The sequence below is a fragment of the Sus scrofa genome, chromosome 6, assembly GCF_054392235.1.
Source record: "Sus scrofa isolate SSC_HxYL_T2T_F1_AM1 chromosome 6, Sscrofa_HxYL_maternal_Yorkshire_Landrace_v2.0, whole genome shotgun sequence".
NCBI classification, from domain to species: Eukaryota; Metazoa; Chordata; class Mammalia; order Artiodactyla; family Suidae; genus Sus; species Sus scrofa.
Genome location: NC_139388.1, coordinates 50,264,309 through 50,288,756, shown reverse-complemented (window position 1 = coordinate 50,288,756; position 24,448 = coordinate 50,264,309). Strand labels below are relative to the sequence as shown.

General features: G+C 43.4%; 1 protein-coding gene across 12 annotated transcripts; it reads right to left on the bottom strand.

Moving 5' to 3' along the window:
- Positions 1–252: 252 nt before the first annotated feature.
- LOC146402350 (uncharacterized) lies at positions 253–23,477 on the bottom strand. 12 transcript variants are annotated; one of them, XM_084960808.1, is made up of 7 exons: positions 23,361–23,477; positions 21,601–21,762; positions 11,564–11,829; positions 11,320–11,378; positions 5,946–6,066; positions 4,415–4,507; positions 253–3,403 (listed from the first exon to the last, which is right to left on the bottom strand). In XM_084960808.1, the coding sequence occupies exons 4-7, from the start codon at positions 11,332–11,334 to the stop codon at positions 2,544–2,546; spliced, it is 1,089 nt and encodes a 362-aa protein (XP_084816934.1). In that variant the 5' UTR covers positions 11,335–11,378; positions 11,564–11,829; positions 21,601–21,762; positions 23,361–23,477; the 3' UTR covers positions 253–2,543. The 12 variants fall into 12 exon arrangements, with proteins under 12 accessions (XP_084816934.1, XP_084816939.1, XP_084816937.1 ...); XM_084960813.1 differs by having other exon boundaries at positions 4,415–4,504; XM_084960811.1 differs by having other exon boundaries at positions 11,320–11,346.
- Between the last annotated feature and the right edge of the window lie 971 nt (positions 23,478–24,448).

The window sequence follows — 24,448 nt, the reverse complement described above, 5'->3', positions numbered from 1 at the left end:
TTGCAACAGAAGAAAGGGTGGGGGAAAAACTGTAATTGTAATGTATACATGTGAGGATAACTTGACCCCCTTGCTGTACAGTGGGAAAATAAAAAAAAAAAAAAAAGTTAGAAAAGTGGCATTGTTTTATATTTTTGCAAATCTTTTTTTTTTTTTTTTTGGCCATGCCCATGGCATGTGGAACTTCCTGGGCTAGGAATCAAACCCAAGCCACAGCATTTCCTTAAAAAAAAAAACCCCAAAACTTCATACTTCAGCATGAAAGTCTTTATGTGTTTTTCTCTTTTCATCATATATACATACATATTTGCTTTATATTCAAGTGTCGAGATTTAACAAAATTAATTTTTACTATTTTATGAAGAACATTCTTAAGTGAAACAGGCATTTTTTAACCACAAGTAGGGAGTGGTAAAGAATACAGTAACTAATAGAAACACTTGGTGACAATGTCTTGATTCAGGCTAAAAGCCTGGCAATTTTAGCCACGATTGCTTTTGCAACATCAGTGCAAATTTCAGCATGACAGGAAAAAGCAAATAATGCCTTAGTGTTAGGAGGAAATTTGTTTTGACCATTCAGATCACTTGAAAGGGCCTCCAAACATCCTATGACCACTGATCTGTAATAACAAGTTAGAATCAAATGAAACAATTACAATAAAATTTACTGCCACCCCTTTTACAATGGAACATTTCAATAGTGACCATATCAGGCTTATGGGTTTGAACCACTATTTATTGTTTCATACAGTTTATCATATTTTTTTTTTCAAAATTTTCTACAGTATAGTCTACTACTCACCATAGGATTAGTTGGACAGGAATTGGTTGCTCTGGGGCACTTTTTCTGTTTTAAACACCTGCTACTGTCACCTCAGGTTATGAAATATGCGGCACTAGTGGATAGCTAATCCAGACATGGATTTAAAAAAAAAAAAAAAAAAAAAGACTGAGAAAAGTGACTCTGAAAACCATGTGGTATTTGCCTCCTAATCATCTTCCAAATTTGCACGCAGATTTTAATGCTGGGCCCAGGGAGACAACTCAGGTTACCTGTCCTAAATCTGTCTCTTAGTTCTAAGCAGAGAGCCTCATGTGGATTTAAGAATTAACAGAGGTGGTCCTGGGCAGGGCCAAAGGTTGGGACTTATTTCTACCTGCTTCCCAGAACACTTCCAGCTCTTTCTGTTTGGTCGCTGTTCCACAGAGATGTCTTCCAAGGTTTGTATCTCTTTGTATTCGAGTCTTCATATACCAGTACTGTTCTATTTTTTCCTGCTGAGTTTTAAACAATTTTAGGCAAACTCTTTTATTTTTAGGTACTAATGACACTGAAAACTGAAATATTCCTCTAAAAGTTAAAAAATAGTAAAAAGGGAGTTCCCTTTATGACTTAGTGGTTAACGAACCCAACTAGGATCCATGAGGTTACGGGTTCCATCCCTGGCCTCACTCAGTGGATTAAGGATCCAGTGTTGCTGTGAGCTGTGGTGTAGACTGTAGATGTGGCTCGGATCTGGCATTGCTGTGGCTGTGGTGCAGGCCAGTGGAAACAGATCTGATTCAACCCCTAGCTTGGGAACTTCCTTACGCCACAGGTGTGGCCCTAAAAAAGACAAAAACAAAACAAAACAAACAAACAAAAAAACAAACACCAAACACTTCAGGATGTGTGCAAGGGAACAGGGTGGAATAGAGGAAACAAAATTCATCATGAATTGATTGCTGAGGCTAGATGATGGGGACATGAGTGTTTCTCACATTGTTCTATTTTATATTTGTTTGAAATTTTCCAAGTACATGTGAAAATCTAATGAACAAGGTAACACTAATCCCATTTTTCGAAAAAAAAGTTTTAGAATATCCATCAATTTTACTCCTAAGTATATACCTAAGAGAAATTAAAGTATATGTCCACACAAAGATAAGTACCCCAAATTTTCAACAGCTTTATTCAAAATGACCAAATCTGGAAAACCTGGAAATAACCCAAATGTAAATGTCCATCAACAGGTGAATGGACAAACTGTGGTTTGTCATACAATGGAATACCACTAAACAATAAAATGAATGAACTTCTGAATACAAGCAACAACACGGATGCAGACACTGAGTGAATAAATTCCTATATGAGGATTCCCGTTGTGGCTCAGCGGTTAATGAACCCAACTAGTATCCATCAAATCCCATGTTGCTGTGGCTGTGGAGTGGCTACAGCTTCGAATGGACCCCTAGCCTGGTAACTTCCACATGCCAAGGGTGCAACCCTAAAAAGACAAAAAAAAATTCCTACATGAAAGATTACATATTGTATAATTCCACTTGATACTCTAAAATTTACAAAATCAGTCTATGTTTTTTGGGGGTTTTTGGCCAGCCTGCAGGGGCAGACATGCAGAGGTCTTTTGGGAGGGCTGGAAATGCTCTATATCTCCATCTAAGTGCTAGACATAGGTATGTTCGCTTCGTGAAAAATTGTCAACCTGTACACTTCTGATCTGTCCCCTTTTCTGTATCAACACTAACAAATGCCATGTATCATTAAGCTTGATCCATGCTGTGCACCTCAGCACCCACACTCTGGCATTCACCCTGGCTGTGGAAAGTACCTGCATGTGCAGAGCCCAATCCTGGAAGCCTCTCCCTACAGTGCACCTTCTGATGCATCTGTAGGTGGACTCTCTGACGGAAGCCCTTCCCACACACGGCACAGGGGTAGGGCTTCTCCCCTGTGTGCACCCTCTGGTGCCGCTTGAGGGCCGAGCGGTGCCTGAAGTCCCTCCCACAAGCTGCACACCTGTAGGGCCGCTCTCCTGTGTGGACCCTCTGGTGGATACCCAGGTCCTTGCTCCAGCTGAAGCACTTCCCACAGGCCTCACACCGGAATGGCCTCTCCCCAGTGTGAACCCGCTGGTGCAGGTAGAGGTTGGCTCTCTGGCTGAAGCCCCGGCCACATGTGTCACACACATAGGCCTTGTCTCCTGCATGGTCCTGCTTGTGCCGTGTCAGTGCAGAGCGTGAGGTGAAGCTCCGGTCACAGACCTCACAGGCATGGGGCTTCCTGCCTGTGTGGACACTCTGGTGGATCTGCAGGGCTGCCCTGCGGCTGAAGTCCTTGCCACAGTCACAGCACCTGAAGGGTTTCTCACCTGTGTGGACGCGCTGGTGGATACAGAGGTTGGAGCTCCGGCTGAAGTCCTTCCCGCACACACCACATCTGTAGGGCTTCTCGCCCGTGTGAACTCGCCGATGGATGGACAGGTTGGAGCTACGGCTGAAGTCTCTCCCACATTCCTCACACGTGTGAGGTTTCTTTCCCATGTGGTCCTTCCTGTGCCTCCTCAGAGCAGATCCTGAGTCGAAGACTCGGCAACACTCCGCACACCGGTAGGGCTTTTCTCCTGGGAGGAGCAGAGAAAGGTTAAGGTCTGTTGTCCTCTCACTGAAGGCTTTTCCACACTGGTTATATGGAGAGAGCTTCTGTCCCATATGGGTTTGCTAGTGAATTAGAAGGTTTCTGAGCTGGCTGAAGTCTTGGTCACACTAGAGACAGCTACACAGAGTTTTTCTCCAGGCAGGAGATACTCGCCAAGAGAGAATCCCATCCCTGACTCCTGGGACAAAGAGAGTGAGCAGGGGTTTTGTCTGAGGCTGCACGGTGCTCCTGGACACATTCAGGCTGTACTGGAAAGGCAGAGAAACTTCATTGAGTGAAGTGCTGGGCTGCTGGTCTGTGTCTTCCGGACTTGAGGTTTTTCATTTTTGTTTCAAGGGGAAGGGGAAGATACTGGGGACCTTTTCCTTAGACAAGGAAACTAAATGTTAGTAGAAACACCAAGTCAAATTCCATGAGCTACGAATGAGTTAATGTTATCAAAGCATAATTATCAAAAAGTTAAAAACATAACTTTCATATAAATATGGAATCAACATCTTTTCTTTTTTTTTGGTTTTTAGGGCCGTACCTGTGGCATATGGATGTTCCCAGGCCAGGAGTCGAATTGGAGCTGCAGCTGCCAGCCTACACCACAGCCACAGCAACATGGGATCCAAGCCGTGTCTGAGATCTACATCACAGCTCACAGCAATGCCAGATCCTTAACCCAGTGAGCTAGTACCCTTATGGATACTAGTTGGATTTACTACCACTGAGCCACAACAGGAACTCCCCATCAAAAGTTTTAATGAGGAACCAATAACATGGTAAGGCTGGTTCTAAGTGCATTTTAGGAACTTAATGCTTTTATTTAAAAAAAAAAAAAAAGATCTTTACCGCCAATCAAATAGATATTTAAATACTTTCAATTAAATTATCAGCATAAAAAGTCAAATAATATGTAGTGTTTTTAAAGTTGCTCATGGATTCTTAAAGGATTACTGATGTCATTTTCTCCTGCATGACGGGTTCTCACCTGAATAGGAGTTTCTTGGTATTTTTCCCTCCATCCACACATCGCCTTGTTCAAAATGGAAAGTCATTTCTGGTTTGGACAGCAGATGCCCTGCTTGAGGGGAAAGACACATGGATTAGGGCAATGTGATGTGGACAAGGACCCTCCCACAAATCTTATCTCTTGATATTTGTGAAGGTCCTCTGAAGAATAGGAAAGGTGAATAAAACCATTACACATCAAAATCACATTTTATAGCAATTCCCTTGTGGTGCAGTGGTTAAGGATCTGGCATTGTGACTATAGCAGCTCAGGATGCTGTTGTGGTGTGGATTCTATCCCTGGCCCGGGAACTTCCACAAGCCACATGCCCCAGGCACAGCCAAAAAAAAAAAAAAAATTACATTGCATATTTACAAACACACAAACAAACATTCCCCCCACCACCACCAAAAAAAAAGACTCTAGCAGTTCCAGGGAACTTTCAGTGAAGAGGCCTATGTGCAATATACAACAGTAATAATTCTCAATGGTTTAAACAGGCAGTAATGATTCTTTGTCCACCATAGCAGCACTGCCTAAAATGCGTGGGTTTTTTTTGTTTTTTGGGTTTTTTTTGTCTTTTTGCCTTTTCTAGGGACGCTCCCACGACATATGGAGTTTCCCAGGCTAGGGGTCTAATAGAAGCTGTAGCTGCCGGCCTATGCCAAAGGCACAGCAACATAGGATCCGAGCCCCATCTGCGACCTACACCACAGCTCACAGCAACGCCGGATCCTTAACCCACTAAGCAAGGCCAGGGATCAAACCTGCAACCTCATGGTTCCTAGTCAGATTCGTTAACCACTGCGCCTCGATGGGAACTCCCCAAAATGTGGTTTGAAGAGACCTGTCAAAAATGCAGACTCTACTCCCAATCCACCGAATCAGCAGCCCTGGTGATAGAACCTAGGGATGCAGGTTTTTCTGGATAACTTTATATTTTAGAGAAAAATGGCAAAAGTAGCACACAGAACAGAACACCCATAGAATCCTAACCCACAGTCAGCAACTGTTAATATTTGGCCCATTTACTTTTATTATTTCCTCTCACACAATTCTTTTCTAAACCATCTGAGAGAAAGTTACAGGCCCTGTGGCTCTCGATGACTAAATTCTTCAGTATCAATTTCCTAAGAATAGGGACTTTGTTTTTCCATAACTACAGAACAGGCATCAAAATTGACACAGAATTATTTTCTAGTCCACAACTGACTTGCAAATGATGCCAACTGTTTCAAATATGTCCCTTTTAACACTCTTTTCCTGGATAGTCTCTATCTAGAATAAAGCATTGCATTTAGTTGTCTTATTTCTTTAGTCTCCTTTAATTTGGACAGGGACAGGCATTTCTCACCATCATTTCAGGTATTTTTCTGCCCTCTCAATTCTTATACCCATTACCATAGGGATCTGGAATATGTGGACCCTGAAATGCAAATCCTCTCAGGATTTACTCCATACAACCAAACCAGTAAGAGAGCAGGTGGGTTCAGGAAGAGGCTCTTCTCACCCAAGGAAATGAGATTCCCATAATTCTCCAACATCACTTCTCTGTATAGGTGCCTCTGACAGGGGTCCAGATGTTCCCACTCCTCCTGCGTAAAGTCCACAGCCACATCCCTGAATGTCACCTAAAACAACAAACACAGTCACCCTCGGGCTACCCATTTCCGCAGAGGAATGCAGCTGACGAGCACTAGTGAATTCTGACATCTATAAGCAGTCCTGGCAGTTTCTAGGATGCTCAGTTAGACTAACAGAGGTACATATCCATGCACCTGTTTGTATCATGTTATGTAGATGATGGAAAAGATACATAGGGCACATTTCTTTTAACTTTTCAGACTTTAAAGTTTCTTTGGTGAGAAGATTCAAACTCGAACCAGAGTACACCAAAAGCTACACAGTTCCAGAGATGCCATCTATACAACATTCTGCGAATCAGAGTAAGTTTGAGATTTACTCGGGGAAGGATCCAGAGAAGGGGGAATCCAGGGTGGGCTGGGGCTACTAGGGCAGGTAGTATGTAGAAAGCCAGGTACCAGTCTTGTGAGACAGTTAAAATGTGAATAAAGGAGTTCCTGTTGTGGCTCAGCGGGTTAAAAACCCAAGATAGTGTCCATGGTTTGATCCCTGGCCTGGCTCAGAAAGTTAAGGATTGGGCACTGCTGCAAGGGGTGCAGCATAGGTTGCAGAAGCAGCTTGGATTAGGTGTTGCCGTGGCTGTGGTGTAGGCTGGCAGCTGCAGCTCTGATTTGACCCCTAGCCTGGGAACTTCCATATGCTGCAGGTGTGGCCATAAAAAGGAAAAAAAAAAATGTGAACAGAGGGAAGGGAGGTGGGCAATTCCAGTTGGCAAGAAAAGTGAGTGGACAGTTGCATAAGAAGGAACCAGACATATATAACAATAAGGATCCTGGGGAGTTCCTATTGTGGCTCAACAGGTTATAAACTCAACTAGTATCCATGAGGATTCGGGTTTGATCCATGGCCTTGCTCAATGGGTTAAGGATTTGGCGTTGCCATGAGCTGTGGTGTAGGTTGCAGACGCATTGCTGTGGGTGTGATGTAAGCTGGCAGCTGCAGCTACAATTTGACCTGTAGCCTGGGAACTTCCATATGCTGCACATGCAGCCCTGAAAAGCAAAAAAAGAAGCAAACAACAACAGAAACCAAAAAGGAGTCTGGTTAAGGAGAACTGCTACTTAGAAAACCTCCCTCTGATGATTACATATTATAACAACATTTATCATAGGCCCCAAAGCCCCACTCAAACATCCATAGTAGAAATGATATGTGTTGAACTCTGATACAGTCATGTGAAGGAGGAATATTCAGTGGCAGTTCTGAAGGTGTGGTTCACCAACCCCTGAGGTTCCCTGAGACCATGTCAGGGAGACCTGTAAAATCAATAATTGAGAGTTTCCACTGTGGTGCAATGGAAATGAACCCAGCTAGTATCCATGAGAATGCAGGTTCAATCCCTGGCCTCGCTCAGTTTGTTAGGGATCTGGCATTGCTATGAGCTCTGGTATAGGTTGCAAACATGGCTTGGATCCCACATTGCTGTGGCTGTGGCGCAGGTCAGAAGCTATAGCTCTGGAGTTCCCGTCGTGGCGCAGTGGTTAACGAATCCGACTAGGAACCATGAGGTTGCGGGTTCGATCCTGGCCTTGCTCAGTGGGTTAACGATCCGGCGTTGCCGTGAGCTGTGGTGTAGGTTGCAGACGCGGCTCGGATCCTGCGTTGCTGTGGCTCTGGCGTAGGCTGGTGGCTACAGCTCCGATTGGACCCCTAGCCTGGGAACCTCCATATGCCGCGGGAGCGGCCCAAGAAATAGCAAAAAGACAAAAAAAGACAAAAAAAAAAAAAAAAGAAGCTATAGCTCTGATTCGACCCTAGCCTGGGAACTTTCATATGCTGCAGGTGCAGCCCTAAAAAGCACAATTAATTCATTATTTTCATAATTCTAAGATATTTGTTTCTGCTGCGCCATGACAGGAACTCTGATAATAATTCTAAGATATTAATGAGCTTATTCACTCTCATTCTTTTACAACTATACAGATGAATTTTGCAGAGGATTCATGACATGATCTTGCAAGAGAGAAAATGTGTAAGCAGATATGAGATTCCAGCTGTTTTCTATTAAGCCAGACATTACAGAGATTAGCAAAGATGTATAAAACTTTCCATTCTTTAAATTCTTTTTGCTTTGGAAAATTTAGTATTTTCTATAAAAAGTGATATTAGTGTGGAATGGATTAATTTTCAAATGGATAAATAAATTTTTTATTATTATTTTTTTTTTGTCTTTTTGCCATTTCTTGGGCCGTTCCCGCAGCATATGGAGGTTCCCAGGCTAGGGGTCGAATCGGAGCTGTAGCTGCCGGCCTACACCAGAGCCACAGCAACGTGGGATCCGAGCCACATCTGTAACCTACACCACAGCTCACGGCAACGCCAGATCATTAACCCACTGAGCAAAGGCAGGAATTGAACCCGAAACCTTATGGTTCCTAGTCAGATTCGTTAACCACTGCACCATGACGGGAATTCCAATAAATATTTTAAATTTTTGCTAGTTTGAGGGAGTTCCCTTCATGGCTCAGCAGTGATGAATCCGACTAGTACTCATAAGGATGCAGGTTCGATCCCTGATCTTATCCATTGGGTTAAGGATTGGTGTTGTCTGTGAGCTGTGGTGTAGTGGTAGACGTGGCTCAGATCTGGATCTGGCGCTGCTGTAGCTGTGGTGAAGGCTAGCAGCTATAGCTTCGACTGGACCCCTAGCCTGGAAACTTCCGTATGCCTCGGGTGTGGCCCTAAAAAGACAAAATAAAATAAATAAAATAATAAATTTTTGTTAGTTTGAAATTCTAATCTAGTAATATTGATAACCCACATAACAAGCCATTTTTAAAAGTGTAAAGGCGTCCTGAAACCAAAAAGTTTTGGAAACTACTGCTATACATAAATGAAAATGAACAAACTACAAATACATGCAACAATATCGTTCAGCCTCACAACATAATATTGAAAAAAGCCAGGCACAAAAGTGTATTGTATGTGCTCTTGGAGTTCCCATTGTGGCGCAGCAGAAACAAATCCGACTAGGAACCATTAGGTTTCGGGTTCCATCCCTGGCCTCGCTCAGTGGGTTGAGGATCCGGTGTTGCTGTGAGCTGTGGTGTGTGGGTCGCAGACTCGGCTCAGATCTGGCATTGCTATGGCTGTGGCATAGGACAGAAGCTGTAGCTCTGACTGGACCCCTCACCTGGGACCCTCCATATGCCGTGGGTGTGGCCCTAAAAAGCAAAAAAAAAAAAAAAGGGTACCATAAGTACTCTTGATTCTATTTAAAAAATTCAAAATCAGCCTAAACTAATTTATGGTACTAGAGGTCAGAATGTGGGGAAGAGGAAGCTCCCTCATGGGGAGGGGTTTGTTCAAAACGTGAAGAGAGGGGAAGGCACAGAACAGCTATGAGGGGGAATCGAGGGTACAAGGATCAGACAACAGACAGGTGTCACACCCCAGCAGCCTGGTCTCTGGTCGATTTTTGGCATAAATGTTAAGCCTGACAAATAAAGAATGAGGACAAGAGGGTTTACAAAGGGCTGGTAACTCACAAGGTAAAGATGATGGGAGCACATAGGGGCAAGCAGAATGTCAAGCCAACTCTCATGGTGCTTTGTGCAAAGTTGAAGAGGCCAAACAGACGATGCTGGGCAAAAAAAATTATCTTCTCTGATCTTCCTTCCTCTTCTTTAAAATAGGTATGTCCTCAATACCACAGATTTTTTTTTTTTTTTTTTGAGAGGGGAATTGTTTTTCATGTTGTTTCTGTTTACTTTTTTTTTCCAATTTAGGTTAAATAGACAGTAAATTATATGAATCCTTTTTTTTTTTTTTTTTTGTCTTTTGTCTTTTAGGGCCGCATACAGGGCATATGGAGGTTCCCAGGCTAGGCGTCAAATTGGAGCTGTAGCTGTCAGCCTACACCACAGCCAAAACAAAGCGGGGTCCAAGCTGCGTTTGCCACCTACAGCACAGCTCACAATGCCAGATCCTTAACCCACTGAGCGAGGCCAGGGATCAAACCTGCAACCTCATGGTTACTAGTCAGGTTCGTCAACTACTGAGCCACAATGGGAACGCCAGTAAATTATATGAATCTTAATTGTGCCAGTTGATGAGTTTGGACAAAAGAATATTCCTGTGTAACTCATGTACCAATCATGACACAGATCCTTTCCATCACCCTAGAAAGTTCCCTTGTGCTGTCTGTCCCAGTTGATCTCTGCTCCCACTCCCGACACTCAATGACCACTGATCTGCTGTGACATCAGACTAATTTAGCCTGTTCTAGAGTTTCATATAAACGGAATCACACGGCATGTATTTTTCTGTGTCTGGCTTATTTTTCTCAGCCTAATGCTTTTGAAATTCATTCATGTTGTTATATGTATCAGTAGTTTATTCCTCCCTCCACCACTGCCCCGAGTAGTTCATTTTTTTGTCTTTTTGCCTTTTCTAGGGCTGTACCCACGGCATATGGAGGTTCCCAGGCTAGGAGTCCAATCGGAGCTGTAGCTGCCAGTCTATGCCAGAGCCACAGCAACACGGGATCCAAGCCGCGTCTGCGACCTAACCACCGCTCATGGCAACACTGGATCATTAACCCACTGAACGAGGCCAGGGACCGAACCCGCAACCTCATGGTTCCTAGTCGGATTCGTTAACCAGTGAGCCACGACGGGAACTCTTTTTTTTGGGGGGGGGGGGCTATCCCATGGCATATGGAGCTCCTGGGCCAGGGATCAGATCAGAGCCAAGCTGTGAACTAAGCCACAGCTGCAGCAACGCCAGTTCCTTAATCCACTGTGCCAGGCTGGGGATCAAACTTGAGTCCCAGGGCTCCCAAGATGCTGCTGATCCCATTGGCCACACCAGGAGCTTCCTGAATAGTTCTTAATTACATGGATTAATACATTTTGTTTGTCCACTTATCAGTTGATGGCCATTTGGGTTGTTTTTTAGTTTGGGGCTATTACAAACAAAGCTGCTAAAAATCACAGATTTTTGTGAGAACATGCATTTTCATTTCTTCTGAGTAAATATGTACAGTGGGATTTCTGGGTCAATGGCTAGTGTCTGCTTAATTTTACAAGAAATTCTGAAACTGTTTTCTAAAATATATTATACCATTTTACACTCCTACCAGCAATGCTCAGACAGCTACTTTTGTGAGAAACTGGAGGAAAAGATGTCTAGCCCAGGACTAGCACAATGGATGTGCATGCTATTTGCTCTCCTTCCCCAATCCCAAAATGAAGTATGTAGGTGATATTTCTAGGGAGAGAAGGTAAACCCTAACATACCTCTAATTTGGGCATCTCCTCCTCTTCCTGAAGAAAGACAGAGCCCTCAGAAGGCAGTGCTGGGGAAGAAGAAGGCAGCAGTGAAAAATGAACCTGGCTCACTGGAGACCAAGCATCTCAGTTACCAAGAAGGGAGAAGGGGGCACACTGTGTTCAGCTGGTAACATGGTCCTCTCTGCTTTTACAGATGGCCCTTCAACCCACTTTCTCCCTCCCTCCTTCCCCAAACTTAATGAATACCCACTATGTGCCTGGTAATGATTTAACTTTCAGCTTTCTTCTTAGACTTCAAGGTCACTCCAACTTCTACATGGTCTCCCCTCTTGCCATCCCTGTTAGGAGAGGAGTCCCCTCAGCCCCAGTGGCTCCGGAGTAATCTTTCTTCAGCTTCTCCAAACTCCACCTGGAACATCCAGAGGGGGTTTCAGGAGGTGTTGTCTCCACCAAGGATGGAACTGCTGCACATAGAGGGCCTCCTGCAGCCTTCATGCTCAGGTAGCTGTTTTGTTCCTGTAGGTAGGAGAGGAGATGTCCCAGCAGCCCAGACTTCACGCTGGGTTCTATGTCTCTGTCTAAGTGAGAGCACAGTTAATAACCTAAGGCGCAGTTGTGGCGGTAAGCATTTACTAAGCATTCATGTGTACAAGGCATGACTCTATTTCCTGGGGGTTCCCAGCTCTGACTTTCTCCGGATGGTAGCTTCACAGGTTGATCAAGTCACAGGGCAGCAAATGCTGCCTCCTTTGTGAAGCTTTCCTGGAAACCTCCCATTTTGGGGTATAAATCTACAATTCTCAAAAGGTGAATCTGGGAAATTCTTCAACTTTTCTTTTCGCTATCAGATCAGTAGAGGTTTTAAAATCTGATAATCCTATCACTAGTGAGGCCAGGGGAAAATGATCACTCTCATATGCTGTTAGAACATAAAAAAGACAGTCTCCTGGGGGGAGTGATTTGATTGTATCCATCAAATTAAGGGGGGCTGGAGGATCAGGAAGCAGGGTAACCCCTGCCAAAAGTGAACCAGGAAACTTTCATTATGCTGATTAAGATGATGGTTTCATGATTGCATAAAAATGTCAAAATATATCAAATTGAACACTTTAAATATGTGCAGTTTATCATGTGTCAATTAATTCTCAAAATAAAAAATTCAGTTCACTAAAAAGAATGTTTTTTAATGTACAGAACTCCTTTGGTCCCACAGTTCCAATTCTACATGTTAGACTTGCACAAGAGCATGAAGATATGAGTGCAGAGATGTGTGTTATAGTCGCATGTGTGATACTAAAGAACTTTCCATTATCTGCTAAAGAATGAGGCACTGCAGTCAGACAGACCTGGAGTTCAAAAGAGAAATAGTGAAAATACTGAAGGAATTAAGAGAAGATATGAACAGTAATGCAGATACCCTCAGAAAGGAACTAGAAAATATAAGGAGGAGCCAAGAAAAACTAGAACATTCATTTGCAGAGATGCAAACCGAACTAGGGGCAGTAAAAACCAGAATGAATAATGCAGAAGAACGAATCAGTGATATGGAAGATAGAATAATGGAAATCACTCAATCTGGTCAACAGACAGAAAACCGAATCAAAAAACTGGAAAGCAATATAAGAGACCTATGGGATAATACAAAGCGGGCCAATCTACGCATAATAGGAATTCCAGAAGGAGTAGAAAAAGATAAGGGGATGGAAAATATATTTGAAGAAATTATCGATGGAAACTTCCCAAATCTAAAGGATACTGGATTCAAGATACAAGAAGCACAGAGGGCCCCAAACAAACTGAACCCAAACAGACCCACACCAAGACACATCATAATAAAAATGGCAAAAGTTAGTGATAAAGAGAGGATCCTAAAGGCAGCAAGAGAAAAACAGAATGTTACCTACAAGGGAACCCCCATAAGAATATCAGCTGATTTCTCTACAGAAACACTACAGGCCAGGAGGGAATGGCAAGAGATATTTAAAGTGCTCAAAGGAAAAAATATGCAACCTAGAATACTCTATCCAGCAAGAATATCATTTAAAATAGAAGGGGAAATAAAGATTTTTCCCAACAAACAAAAACCTAAAGAATACAGCAACACAAAACCCAGCTTAAAGGAAATATTGAAAGGGCTTCTCGGGGAGTTCCCGTCGTGGCGCAGTGGTTAACGAATCCGACTAGGAACCATGAGGTTGCGGGTTCGGTCCCTGCCCTTGCTCAGTGGGTTAACGATCCGGCGTTGCCGTGAGCTGTGGTGTAGGTTGCAGACGTGGCTCGGATCCCGCGTTGCTGCGGCTCTGGCGTAGGCCGGTGGCTACAGCTCCGATTCAACCCCTAGCCTAGGAACCTCCATATGCCGAGGGAGCGGCCCAAGAAATAGCAACAACAACAACAACAGCAACAAAAAAAAAAGACAAAAGACACAAAAAAAAAAAAAGAAAAAAAAAAGAAAGGGCTTCTCTAAACCAAAAAGAAAGGAAGGAAAGGGAAGAAAAAAGAAAAGGAAAAAAAAAAGAAGAAGAAGAGGAAGAACTAGGACTGAGGAAACTGCAATCAGAGAGAAGTCACTCAAATAAGCCAGCATACAGATTTAATCATGAACATGCTTCACACAAAATAAAATTAAAAAGAAAAAAATAAAAAAGAGTCATCAAAACCATAAAATGTGGGCAAGGGATGTCAGGAGGTAAATAACCCTTTTTGCTTGTATGTACGTCTCTCTTCTTAATTTTAATATAGTAATGAAGTGTTTGAACTTACAGGACCATCAGGCTAAAACACACACTTATGGGAAGGGGTTAGCATACTTAAAAAACAGGGCAACCACAAGCCAAAACCAAATATTGCATTTGCAAAAAATGAAAAAAAAAATACACTCAAGCAGATAATAACAGGAAACCATCCAACCAAAAAAAAAAGAAAGGAAGAATGGAGAACCATAGAATCAACTGGAACACGAGGTTCAAATGGCAATAAATAATCATCTATCAATTATCACCTTAAATGTCAATGGACTGAATGCCCCAATCAAAAGACACAGAGTGGCTGAGTGGATAAAAAGGCAAAAACCTTCAATTTGCTGCCTACAAGAAACTCACCTTAGGACAAAAGATACATATAGATTGAAAGTGAAAGGGTGGGGAAAAATATTTCACGCCAATAGACATGACAGAAAAGCAGGAGTCGCAACGCTCATATCAGACAAAATAGACTTTAAAACAAAAGACATAAAGAAAGACAAAGAAGGACACTATTTAATGATTAAGGGATCCATCCAAGGAGAGGATGTTACTATCATCAACATATATGCCCCAAATATAGGAGCACCCAGATACATACAACAAATATTAACAGACACAAAGGGAGATATTGATGAGAATACAATCATAGTAGGAGACCTAAATACCCCCCTCACATCAATGGACAGATCCTCTAGACAGAAAACCAATAAAGCAACAGAGATCCTAAAGGAAACAATACAAAAGGTAGACCTCATTGATAGCTTCAGGACACTACATCCAAAAAAATCAGAATACACATTCTTCTCAAATGCTCATGGAACATTCTCAAGAATCGACCACATATTGGGACACAAAGCGAATCTCAATAAATTTAGGAGCGTAGAAATTATCTCAAGTATCTTCTCTGACCACAATGCCATGAAATTAGAAATCAACCATGGGAAAAGGAAAGAGAAAAAACCTACTCCATGGAGACTAAACAACATGCTACTAAAAAACCAATGGGTCAATGAGGAAATCAAGAAGGAAATTAAAAACTACCTTGAAACAAATGATAATGAAGACACAACCTCTCAAAATCTATGGGATGCTGCGAAAGCAGTGCTCAGAGGGAAATTTACAGCAATCCAGGCCTTTCTCAAAAAAGAAGAAAGATCCCAAATTGACAACTTAACCCTCCACCTAAACGAATTAGAAAAAGAACAAAAAAGTCCTAAAGTCAGCAGAAGGAAGGAAATTATAAAGATCAAAGAAGAAATCAATAAAAAAAAGAATGAGGCAGCTCCATATACCAACAAAGAATGACAACTTTAGTATAACTTTACAAAGAAAGCAGCCAAACTATTAAGATTCACTTTCATAAGTTCTTTTTTTATTATTATTATTATTTTTTTTGGTCTTTTTGCCATTTCTTGGGCCGCTCCCGCGGCATATGGAGGTTCCCAGGCTAGGGGTTCAATCAGAGCTGTAGCTGCCAGTCTATGCCAGAGCCACAGCAACACGGGATCCAAGCCGCGTCTGCGACCTACACCACAGCTCACGGCAACGCCGGATCCTTAACCCACTGAGCAAGGCCAGGGATCGAACCGAAACCTCATGGTTCCTAGTCAGATTCGTTAATCACTGGGCCACGACGGGAACTCCTAGTTCTTTTTTTTAAATATGACTATTTGACATAGATGTAAATGATCCTCATGCATTTGATGGGAAATTGGACATAGAATAATTTCATGTTCAATTTTTTTTTTTTTTTTTGGTCTTTTTGTTGTTTTAGGGCCACACCTGCAGCATATGGAGGTTCCCAGGCTAGGGGTCTAATTGGAGCTGTAGCTGCCAGCCTACTCCAGAACCACAGCAACACCAGATCCAAGCCACATCTGCGACCTACACCACAGCTCACGGCAACGCTGGATCCTTAACCCACTGAGCAAAGCTCGGGATCGAACCTTCAATCTCATGGTTCCTACTCGGATTCATTTCCGCTGTGCCATGATGGGAATGCCTCATGTTCAATTTTATTTCCAACTGTATTCTATTTTTTTTTTTTCTTTCTTTTTTAGCCCTGCCATATATGGAGTTCCCAGGCCAGGGATCAGATCTGAGCCACAGTTGTGCCGTAAACCACAGCTACAGCAACGCCAGATGCTTTAACCCACTGCCGCCGGCCTGGATGAAACCTGTGTCCTGGCGCTGCAGAGAGGCTGCCAATCCCATTGCTCCACAGCAGGAACTCCAATATTCTTCTATTTTTAACAAAAATGTATTTTTATGAAGCAAAATATTATAAGCTATTCTGTTTTTAAACAAATACAAGCTATGGAATGAGCACTGAAATAATTAAATGTCAAGGTGACAGCTGGATGAATCTCAGAGATATTACGCTCAGTGAAGGGAGTACAGACTGTATTTATACAGTTCTAGAATAGGCAAAACTAATCAGAAACAGTAGTTGCCTATGGAGGAACTGGAAGAGGGCATAAGGGAAATTTCATAAGGTGACAGAAATATTCTCTATATTTATTTGGGTGGTGATTTCATTGTAAAGTTTCACCGAGTTGTACCTTAAGATTTGTGCAACTTGGGGTTCCCTTCGTGGCTCAATGGTTAGTGAACCCGACTAGGAACCATGAGGTTGCGGGTTCGATCCTTGGCCTCACTCAGTGGGTTAAGGATCCGGTGTTGCCTCGAGCTGTGGTTAGGTCGCAGATGCGGCTTGGATCCCGTGTTGCTGTGGCTCTGGCGTAGGCCATCGGCTACAGCTCCAATTAGACCCCTAGCCTGCAAACCTCCGTATGCCATGGGTGTGGCCCTAGAAAAGACAAAAAAAAAAAAAAAAGATTTGTGCCACTTATTGTACATAATTTACATCTCACTTTAAATTTTTTTACAAAAATTTTATAAGTTACAGTGATTCCCTGGCCTCACTTAGTGGGTTAAGGATCCCCATTGCCACGAGCTATGGTGTAGGTCACAGACGCAGCTCAGATCTGTTGTTGCTGTGGCTGTGGTGTAGGCTGGCAGCTGTAGCCAGGATCTTACCCCTAGCTTGGGAACTTCCATATGCCTTGGTTTAAATCACCCCTTAAAATCTAAGAACAATGGGTGGTGTTCTGATCTATTGCTCAGGGAGTTTGTTGCATTGTTAAAGTTTTTGCATGTTTTTTCTTAGGTTCAAGGTAATGTGTTTGAGACATCTGTTGCTTCTGTGAATGGAATCTTTTCTCCCCCAATTAATTTCCTAATCAGTATGGTTATTATAAATAGACTTCATTTTGTTCATTTTCTGTCTGAACTATCACTTCCTAAACTCCTTTCTTTTCCAAGAATGTGTATTTTATTTATTTATTTGTCTTTTTGTCTTTTAAGGGCCACAGCCACTGCATATGGAGGTTCCCAGGCTAGGGGTCCATTCGGAGCTGTAGCCGCCAGCCTACACCACAGCCACTGTGACACAGGATCTGAGCCGTGTCTGCGACCTACACCACAGCTCATGGTAATACAGGATCCTTAACCCACTGAGCAAGGCCAGGGATCGAACCCAAGTCCTCATGGATGCTAGTTGGGTTCGCTAACAGCTAAGCCATGATGGGAACTCCAGAATGTTTATTTTTGAAAAAACATTAAAAAAAGAAAAAGGGTGATGTATGCATGTTTATGTGTGTAAAAGTACACAGAGTGACAAGTCTCCCTCTTTCCTCCTCTGTAAAACTAAAAAAACAAAACAAAACAAAACAAAACAAAAACCCAAAAAACAAAAACACCAAAAAAAAAAAAAAAAAAAAAAAAAAAAAAGACTTCTCTAGAGCACTTTTAGGTTCACAATAAGATTGAGGGGAAGGTACAGACATTTCCTGTAAAACCCCTGCCCCCACAACCTTCCCATATTGCACAACCTCCCACATAACATTCTCCCCCAGAATGGTACATTTGGTACAACTAATGAACCTACATTGACATACTATAATCACTCAAAGTCTATAGTCTTTTCTTTTTCTTTTTTTTTTTTTTTTTCTTTTTAGGGCCACACCCATTGCATATGGAAGTTCCCAGGCTAGGGGTCAAATCAGAGCTGTAGCTGCTGGCTACACCACAACTACAGAATGCTGAATCCTTGACCCACTGATCGAGGCCAGAGATTCAACCCATATCCTCGTGGATATTAGCTGGATTTGTTTCTACAGCGCCACAACAGGAACTCCCTCTCAAAGTCCACAGTTTATTTGTTTTCATTATTTTTTCTTTTTTTTTTTTCAAGGGCTGCACGTGTGGGATATGAATTTCCCATCTAGGGATCTAGGGAGTTGTAGCCACTAGCCTACACAGCAGCCACAGCAATTCGGGATCTGAGCTGTATCTGTGACCTATACCACAGCTCACAGGAATGTCCACTGAGCAAGGCCAGGGATCAAACCCTCGTCCTCATGGATACTAGTCAGGTTCATTACCACTAAGCCACAGTGAACTCCCTCAAAGTCCATAGTTGACATTAGGATTTACTCTTGGTGCTGTACAGTCTATGGATTTGGACACATTTATAAGGACATGTATCCACTGTTATACTTTCATACAGAGTATTTTCACTGCCCTAAAAATCTTCTGCCTACTCACCTCTCCTTCTCCCCACCAGCTCCTGGCAACCGCTAATCTTTTTACTGTTTCCTCAGTTTTGCCATTTCCAGAATATCATGTATTTGTTACTATTATATATTATAATCATATACTAATATGTTTATACATTATTATTTATGTAATAATAACCAGCAGTAGTAGTATGCCATTTCCAGAATGTCGTATTTGCTAAAGTTAAACACTTTTTTTTTTTTTGTCTTTTTTGGGCCACATCCATGGCATATGGGGGTTCCCAGGCCTGGATCCAATCGGAGCTGTAGCTGCCGTTCTACACCACAACCACAGCAACACCAGATCCAAGCCGCATCTGCGACCTACACCACACCTCATGGCAACGCCGGATCCTTAACCCACTGAGCAACGCCAGGAATCAAACCCGCAACCCCATGGTTCCTATTCAGATTCGTTAACCACTGAACCACAACGGGAACTCCCAGAATTTCAGTTTTACAAGATAAAAGAGTTCTAGAGATTAGCTGTGCATCCATGTGCCTATAGTTAATACTACTGTGCTGTCCAATTTAAAATAGTTAAGATGATAAACTTTGGGAGTTCCCGTCGTGACGCAGTGGTTAATGAATCTGACTAGGAACCATGAGGTTGCGGGTTCGATCCATGGCCCTTCCTCAGTGGGTTAAGGATCCGGTGTTGCCGTGAGCTGTGGTGTAGGTCGAAGACGAGGCTCGGATTCCATGTTGCTGTGGCTCTGGCGTAGGCCAGTGGCTACAACTCTGATTGGACCCCTAGCCTGGGAACCTCCATATGCCATAGGTACAGCCCTAGAAAAGGCAAAAAGACAAAAAAAAGATAATCTTTATGTTTTTTAAGACTATTTTTTTTAGAGCCGTTTAAGGTTCATAGCAAAATTGAACATAACTCCTGATTATTTCTGTTTCATTTCACCTCCACTGCCATCACGCTGGTCCAGGACACAATTAGCTCTTACCTGGACCACTATGGCAGTCTTCTATGTAAGATTCTATTCCCTCTCTGTCCCTACTTTGATATGCCTTCCACGTGATAGTGACAGCCAGCTTATGAGATCTGTTCCTTTCCTCTCCAGTTCCAAAACGAAAACTTTACAGTGGAGAAACCTGGCAGACCCAACGTTAATTAAATGCTCACAGTATCATGATGAAAGAAATCAATACTACGTACCATCTGATAATCTGATATGACACATTGAAGACATATCACTTCTGTGTCATTCTTTTTTTTATTTTTTTTTATTGGTTACCCCCATGGCTTATGGAAGTTCCTGGGTCAGGGACTGAACCCCAAGCTGCAGCTGTGACCCATGCCAGATCCTTAACCCACAGTGCCACAGTGGGGACTCCTGTGTCATTCTTGCCAAAAGTGTATAATCTGAATCTAATCATGAAGGAAGAACAGACAAATCCAATTTGAGGAACATTCTACAAAATAACAAGCCCTTACCCCCCTGGGGATTAGACAACAGTATTATAACAATAATAAATTCTCTGAATTATACTAATGGCTATTTAATGAAATGTCCTTGTTTTTAAGAGAATGCATGCTGAAGTAATTAGGGATAAAAGACATGATGTCTGCAACGTACTATCAAATGACTCAAAATGACAAATATACATATAGAGATGTAATGATAAAGTAATTAGCAAAAAGTTGGCAGTTGGTAAATGTGAAAGGCATACAGGTGTTCACACTTAAATCATCTATACTTTAACAGAAAATAGGAGTTCCCATTGTGGCTCAGTGGGTTAAGAATCCTGCATTGCCATAAATAAGCTATGGCATAGGTAACAGATGCAGCTTGGATCCAGTGTTGCTGTGGCCTAGGCCCCAGCTGCAACTCCAATTCAACTCCTGGAACTTCCATATGCCGCAGGTGTGGTCATAAATAAATAAATAAATACAGCAGAAAAACAGTGTAAATCAACTATTCTTTGTTTTTGTTTGTTTGGGTTTTTTTTTTGTCTTTTTCTTTTTTTTTTTTTTTTTTGCTACTTCTTGGGCCGCTCCGGCGGCACATGGAGGTTCCCAGGCTAGGGATCCAATCGGAGTTGTAGCCACCGGCCTACGCCAGAGCCACAGCAACGTGGGATCCGAGCCGCGTCTGCAGCCTACAGCACAGCTCACGGCAACGCCGGATCGTTAACCCACTGAGGAAGGGCCATGGATCGAACCCGCAACCTCATGGTTCCTAGTCGGATTCGTTAACCACTGCGCCACGACGGGAACTCAACTATTCTTTAATAATAAAATTTTTTTTTAATTTTAATAAAAACATTTGAAAAGAAAGGAATACGTGTGTCATGTGTACTATTCCTGCAATTTCCGTTAATTTTCTTTTTCTTTTTATGGCCCCACCGGCAGCATATGGAAGTTCTGAGGCCAAGGATCGAAACCGAGACACAGCTGCAACCTAAGCCAACATTTAACCCACTGCACCAGGCTGGGGATCGAACCCACACTTTGGCAGAGACCCAGGTTGCTGCTGTCAGATTCTTAACCCACTGTGCCACCGCAGGAACTCCAATTACTGTTAATTTAATTACCACTCAAATTTTAAACTCCACTGCTATAAGGATAAAAACCAATCAAACAAAAAAAACCCTGCCACCTCAACAAGGCCTACGAGCCCTCAAGAAAGGAACAGTACCTCCAAAGTATACAGCACACACTGAGACATGTGGAAGAGAGGATAAATCATTTGTGGACTAAATTAATGAAAAGTAGGGGCAAAGGATAATGTGTGCCAAGGGTTATGATGTGGTGGGGAGTAAATCATGGAGGGAAAGCGGACTTTCCTCTGGAGTTTCCCAAAGCTGTGGGAAACTTCACCTTCATGGTGGGTGCTTCAAGGTAGTGAACAAACATGTCATCTAACTGGGGGGCAGGGATTACTGCATGAAAGAGGTTAAATTCCCCTTACCGAGGATCCTGCTGCCAGGAACCATGTGGCCATTTTCTCCCCTTTTCACAGATCTCTCAGGGCCAGCAGATCCCAAAAAGGGCAGAATAAGGGGCCAAGAGCAATGAGGTCTGAGTCACGTGCCAGAAATCTCATATTCAGTCTCTGCAGATCCACATTTACCTGAAGGAAAATAAAAGAGTTGTGAGCCAAACTTGACGTGCAGGACCAAAGAAAATGTACAGCATACACATCCCGCAACCTTTGTACTCAAGGGGCTTTGCAGAGATACAGCCAGGCCTGTGACTTACAAGTCACCTGTGACAACAAATTCACAACGGGGACATCTCCATCTTTAATACCTGGAACTATAACCGTCCACTGAGACAACAAAGGAAATATTCCCCCACAGCCTGCACTGGCCAAGAGGGTGAAGAATTCTCTTTTGCAGAGAACGGTGGAGGTGATTATAGATGTGACACGCCTGGCTTTACTACCCCAGAGGCAAGTCCCCAAGTGAAGATCATTTAATTCCACTGCACCTGGGAATTCAGAGAAGCTGCTGACCCCTTTAATCTCTGGGGTTTCTCAACTATCCAGATGCAAAGTGGCAGCAGTCCTTTGCAATTCTTGGAGGGCCTGGCTGGGGGAATCACCTGCCCTGGCATCCAGAACAATCTGCTCATCCCTCAGATAACATACCCCTTGGCTCAGTTATATAAAAAGCCCTGAGTCAGAGGTGAAGGTGGTCTCACAGGATCATCTACAACAAAAGTGAGTATACAAGACTCTGGCCCCACTCCTCAAAGTCCAAGTCACATCTCCAAAACCCAAGGACACCAGAACACACTGTCACCATAAAGACCAAGACTCATGACCCTCACTACATCCCAAACTCAGGGGCATGCCCTTCCTAACTCCTCCCTATATCTCTCAACTCCTAGAAAGGAGATCTAGTCCCCCCCACCCCAAACACCTAAGAACACACAGCCTCAGATGCTCCCCCTGTGAACTAAGAATGCCACCTGCCACAGGAGTAAACAAAAGATGCTGCTGCCAGCAAGCCAGCAGCCGCCCCAACTGTGTACCCTGAGAGGATTCAGGATGGAGAAAAGCAGGATATTGGCCCTAGATAATTAAGGTACATATCAAAAGAAAGAATTCAATAAGCCTGGACTCTTTCATCACCTCATACATCGAAAAGTGCTAAATTCATTAACTTGAGATGTCTGGTTTTCTTTAATTAACAGTAATCTTCTGATGTTCCGACTATCTGGTTTTTGCTGCAGCAAAACTCCCGTATTTCCTGGCTCCTCCCTTACCTCTTCCCAACAGTCTCCCAGAGACTTGAGAGGTTGCCTCCCAGGCTTAAGTCCTCAGAAAGTCCATCAAATACAACCTAATTCTTAACTTTTAGCTTGAGCAGTTTTTCGTTTTGTTTTGTATTTTCCAGAAAACACCCCCAAATCCCTAGACCTTGCCTTACTGTCCTGTCCCACCAACTTGGGGTTGCAATGCCCCAGTTGCCTCCCAAACAATAAGGCCCCGCGTGGGCTGTCTCTTAAATCTAAGGATCCTTTTCGGGCCCCCAACCCCAAAACGCCTGGAAGCCCACCAACCTGGGGAAATATGGTCGCAGCCATTAAACCAAAAAGATGCCCCCCGCGTCGCCCCTCAGGCTCCGCGAACCCCAACCTTCGGTTTTCACGTTCCCCCTTCCCACTACCCGGAGACCCCTGACTATTTCCCTTGCCCTCAGCCAGTAAAATTGGGGAACTCACTTCTCTAGGGCAGGAGGTCTTGGGCACGAAGGCCGCCACAGACCCTGCTCAACACAAGCCAGGCGCGGACCCAGAAGGCCCACCCCTCCATGCCGAGGCGCAAGCAGCCGCGGAGGCGCGCCGGCGGGACCACATCTCCCAGAAGCCCCTGCGGCAGGCCAGGGGCGCGCTCCAAGCCCCTCCCCAAGGCGCGAGGGGGGCGTGGCGAGGGCCCCACAGAGGAACTCTCAGACTCTCCTGGAAACTTCGCACAAAACTAGACACGTGCGTCTTCGCATTGTCTAAACCAGAAATTTAAGAAACATACAGAGTTCCTGCTGTGGCTCAGTGGGTTCAGGGTCCGACTGTAGTGGCGGGGGTCGCTTTCCTAAGTGCCTGTTCCATCCCCAGCTGGCAGTGAGTTAAATGATGCGAAGCCCTAGGGTCACAGCTGTGGCTCTCATTTAATCCCTGGCAGTTAAACTTCCATAGGCCATAGGTGTGGCAGTAAGAAATAAATGAATGAGAGTTCCCCTCCTGGTGCAGCGCAAATGAACCTGACCAGGAACCATGAGGTTGCAGGTTCGATCCCTGGCCTTGCTCATTGGGTTAATGATCTGGCATTTCTGTGAGCTGTGGTGTAGGTCACAAATGCACCTCGGATCCTGTATTGCTGTGGCTGTGTGTGGGCCCGCAGCTGTAGCTCTGATTTGACCCCTAGCCTGGGAACCCCCATATGCTGCAGGTGTGGCCCTTAAAAAAAAGGAAAAAATGAATTTAAAAAATCTGTAATTTGTCCCTACATAGCTACGTTTAAGCTTATATCATTCATACAAATATGTCTTCTTAACCTGCTTTTAAAATCACATATACATATTGAAAATTACATGTTCTTCCACAATATTTTGCCAATTTTGTAATTAATGTTTTATCTTTGTATCATTAGGTTGTTTCAAATTACTGGTATTACAGCTACAAACACCTATGTTTGGCAGAGACTCAAAATCAGGCAGGGGAGTGGCAAAACCTTACCGTGAAAAAGGAAAGCCTTTAGGTGTATTCTGTTTGGAGCTTATTAGCATAGAGAAACTGGAAATGAGGCCAGCAAC

Excerpts from the sequence above, each read along its gene's own strand:
- LOC146402350 (XM_084960806.1), bottom strand. The coding sequence starts at position 21,633 with ATGGCCACATGGTTCCTGGCAGCAGGATCCTCG. Across the intron at positions 6,067-21,600 it reads TCCTGGCAGCAGGATCCTCG|GTGACATTCAGGGATGTGGC; the intron begins GTAAGGGGAATT and ends TTGTTGTTTTAG. Across the intron at positions 3,404-4,414 it reads ACCAAGAAACTCCTATTCAG|GAGAAAAGCCCTACCGGTGT; the intron begins GTGAGAACCCGT and ends TGCTCCTCCCAG.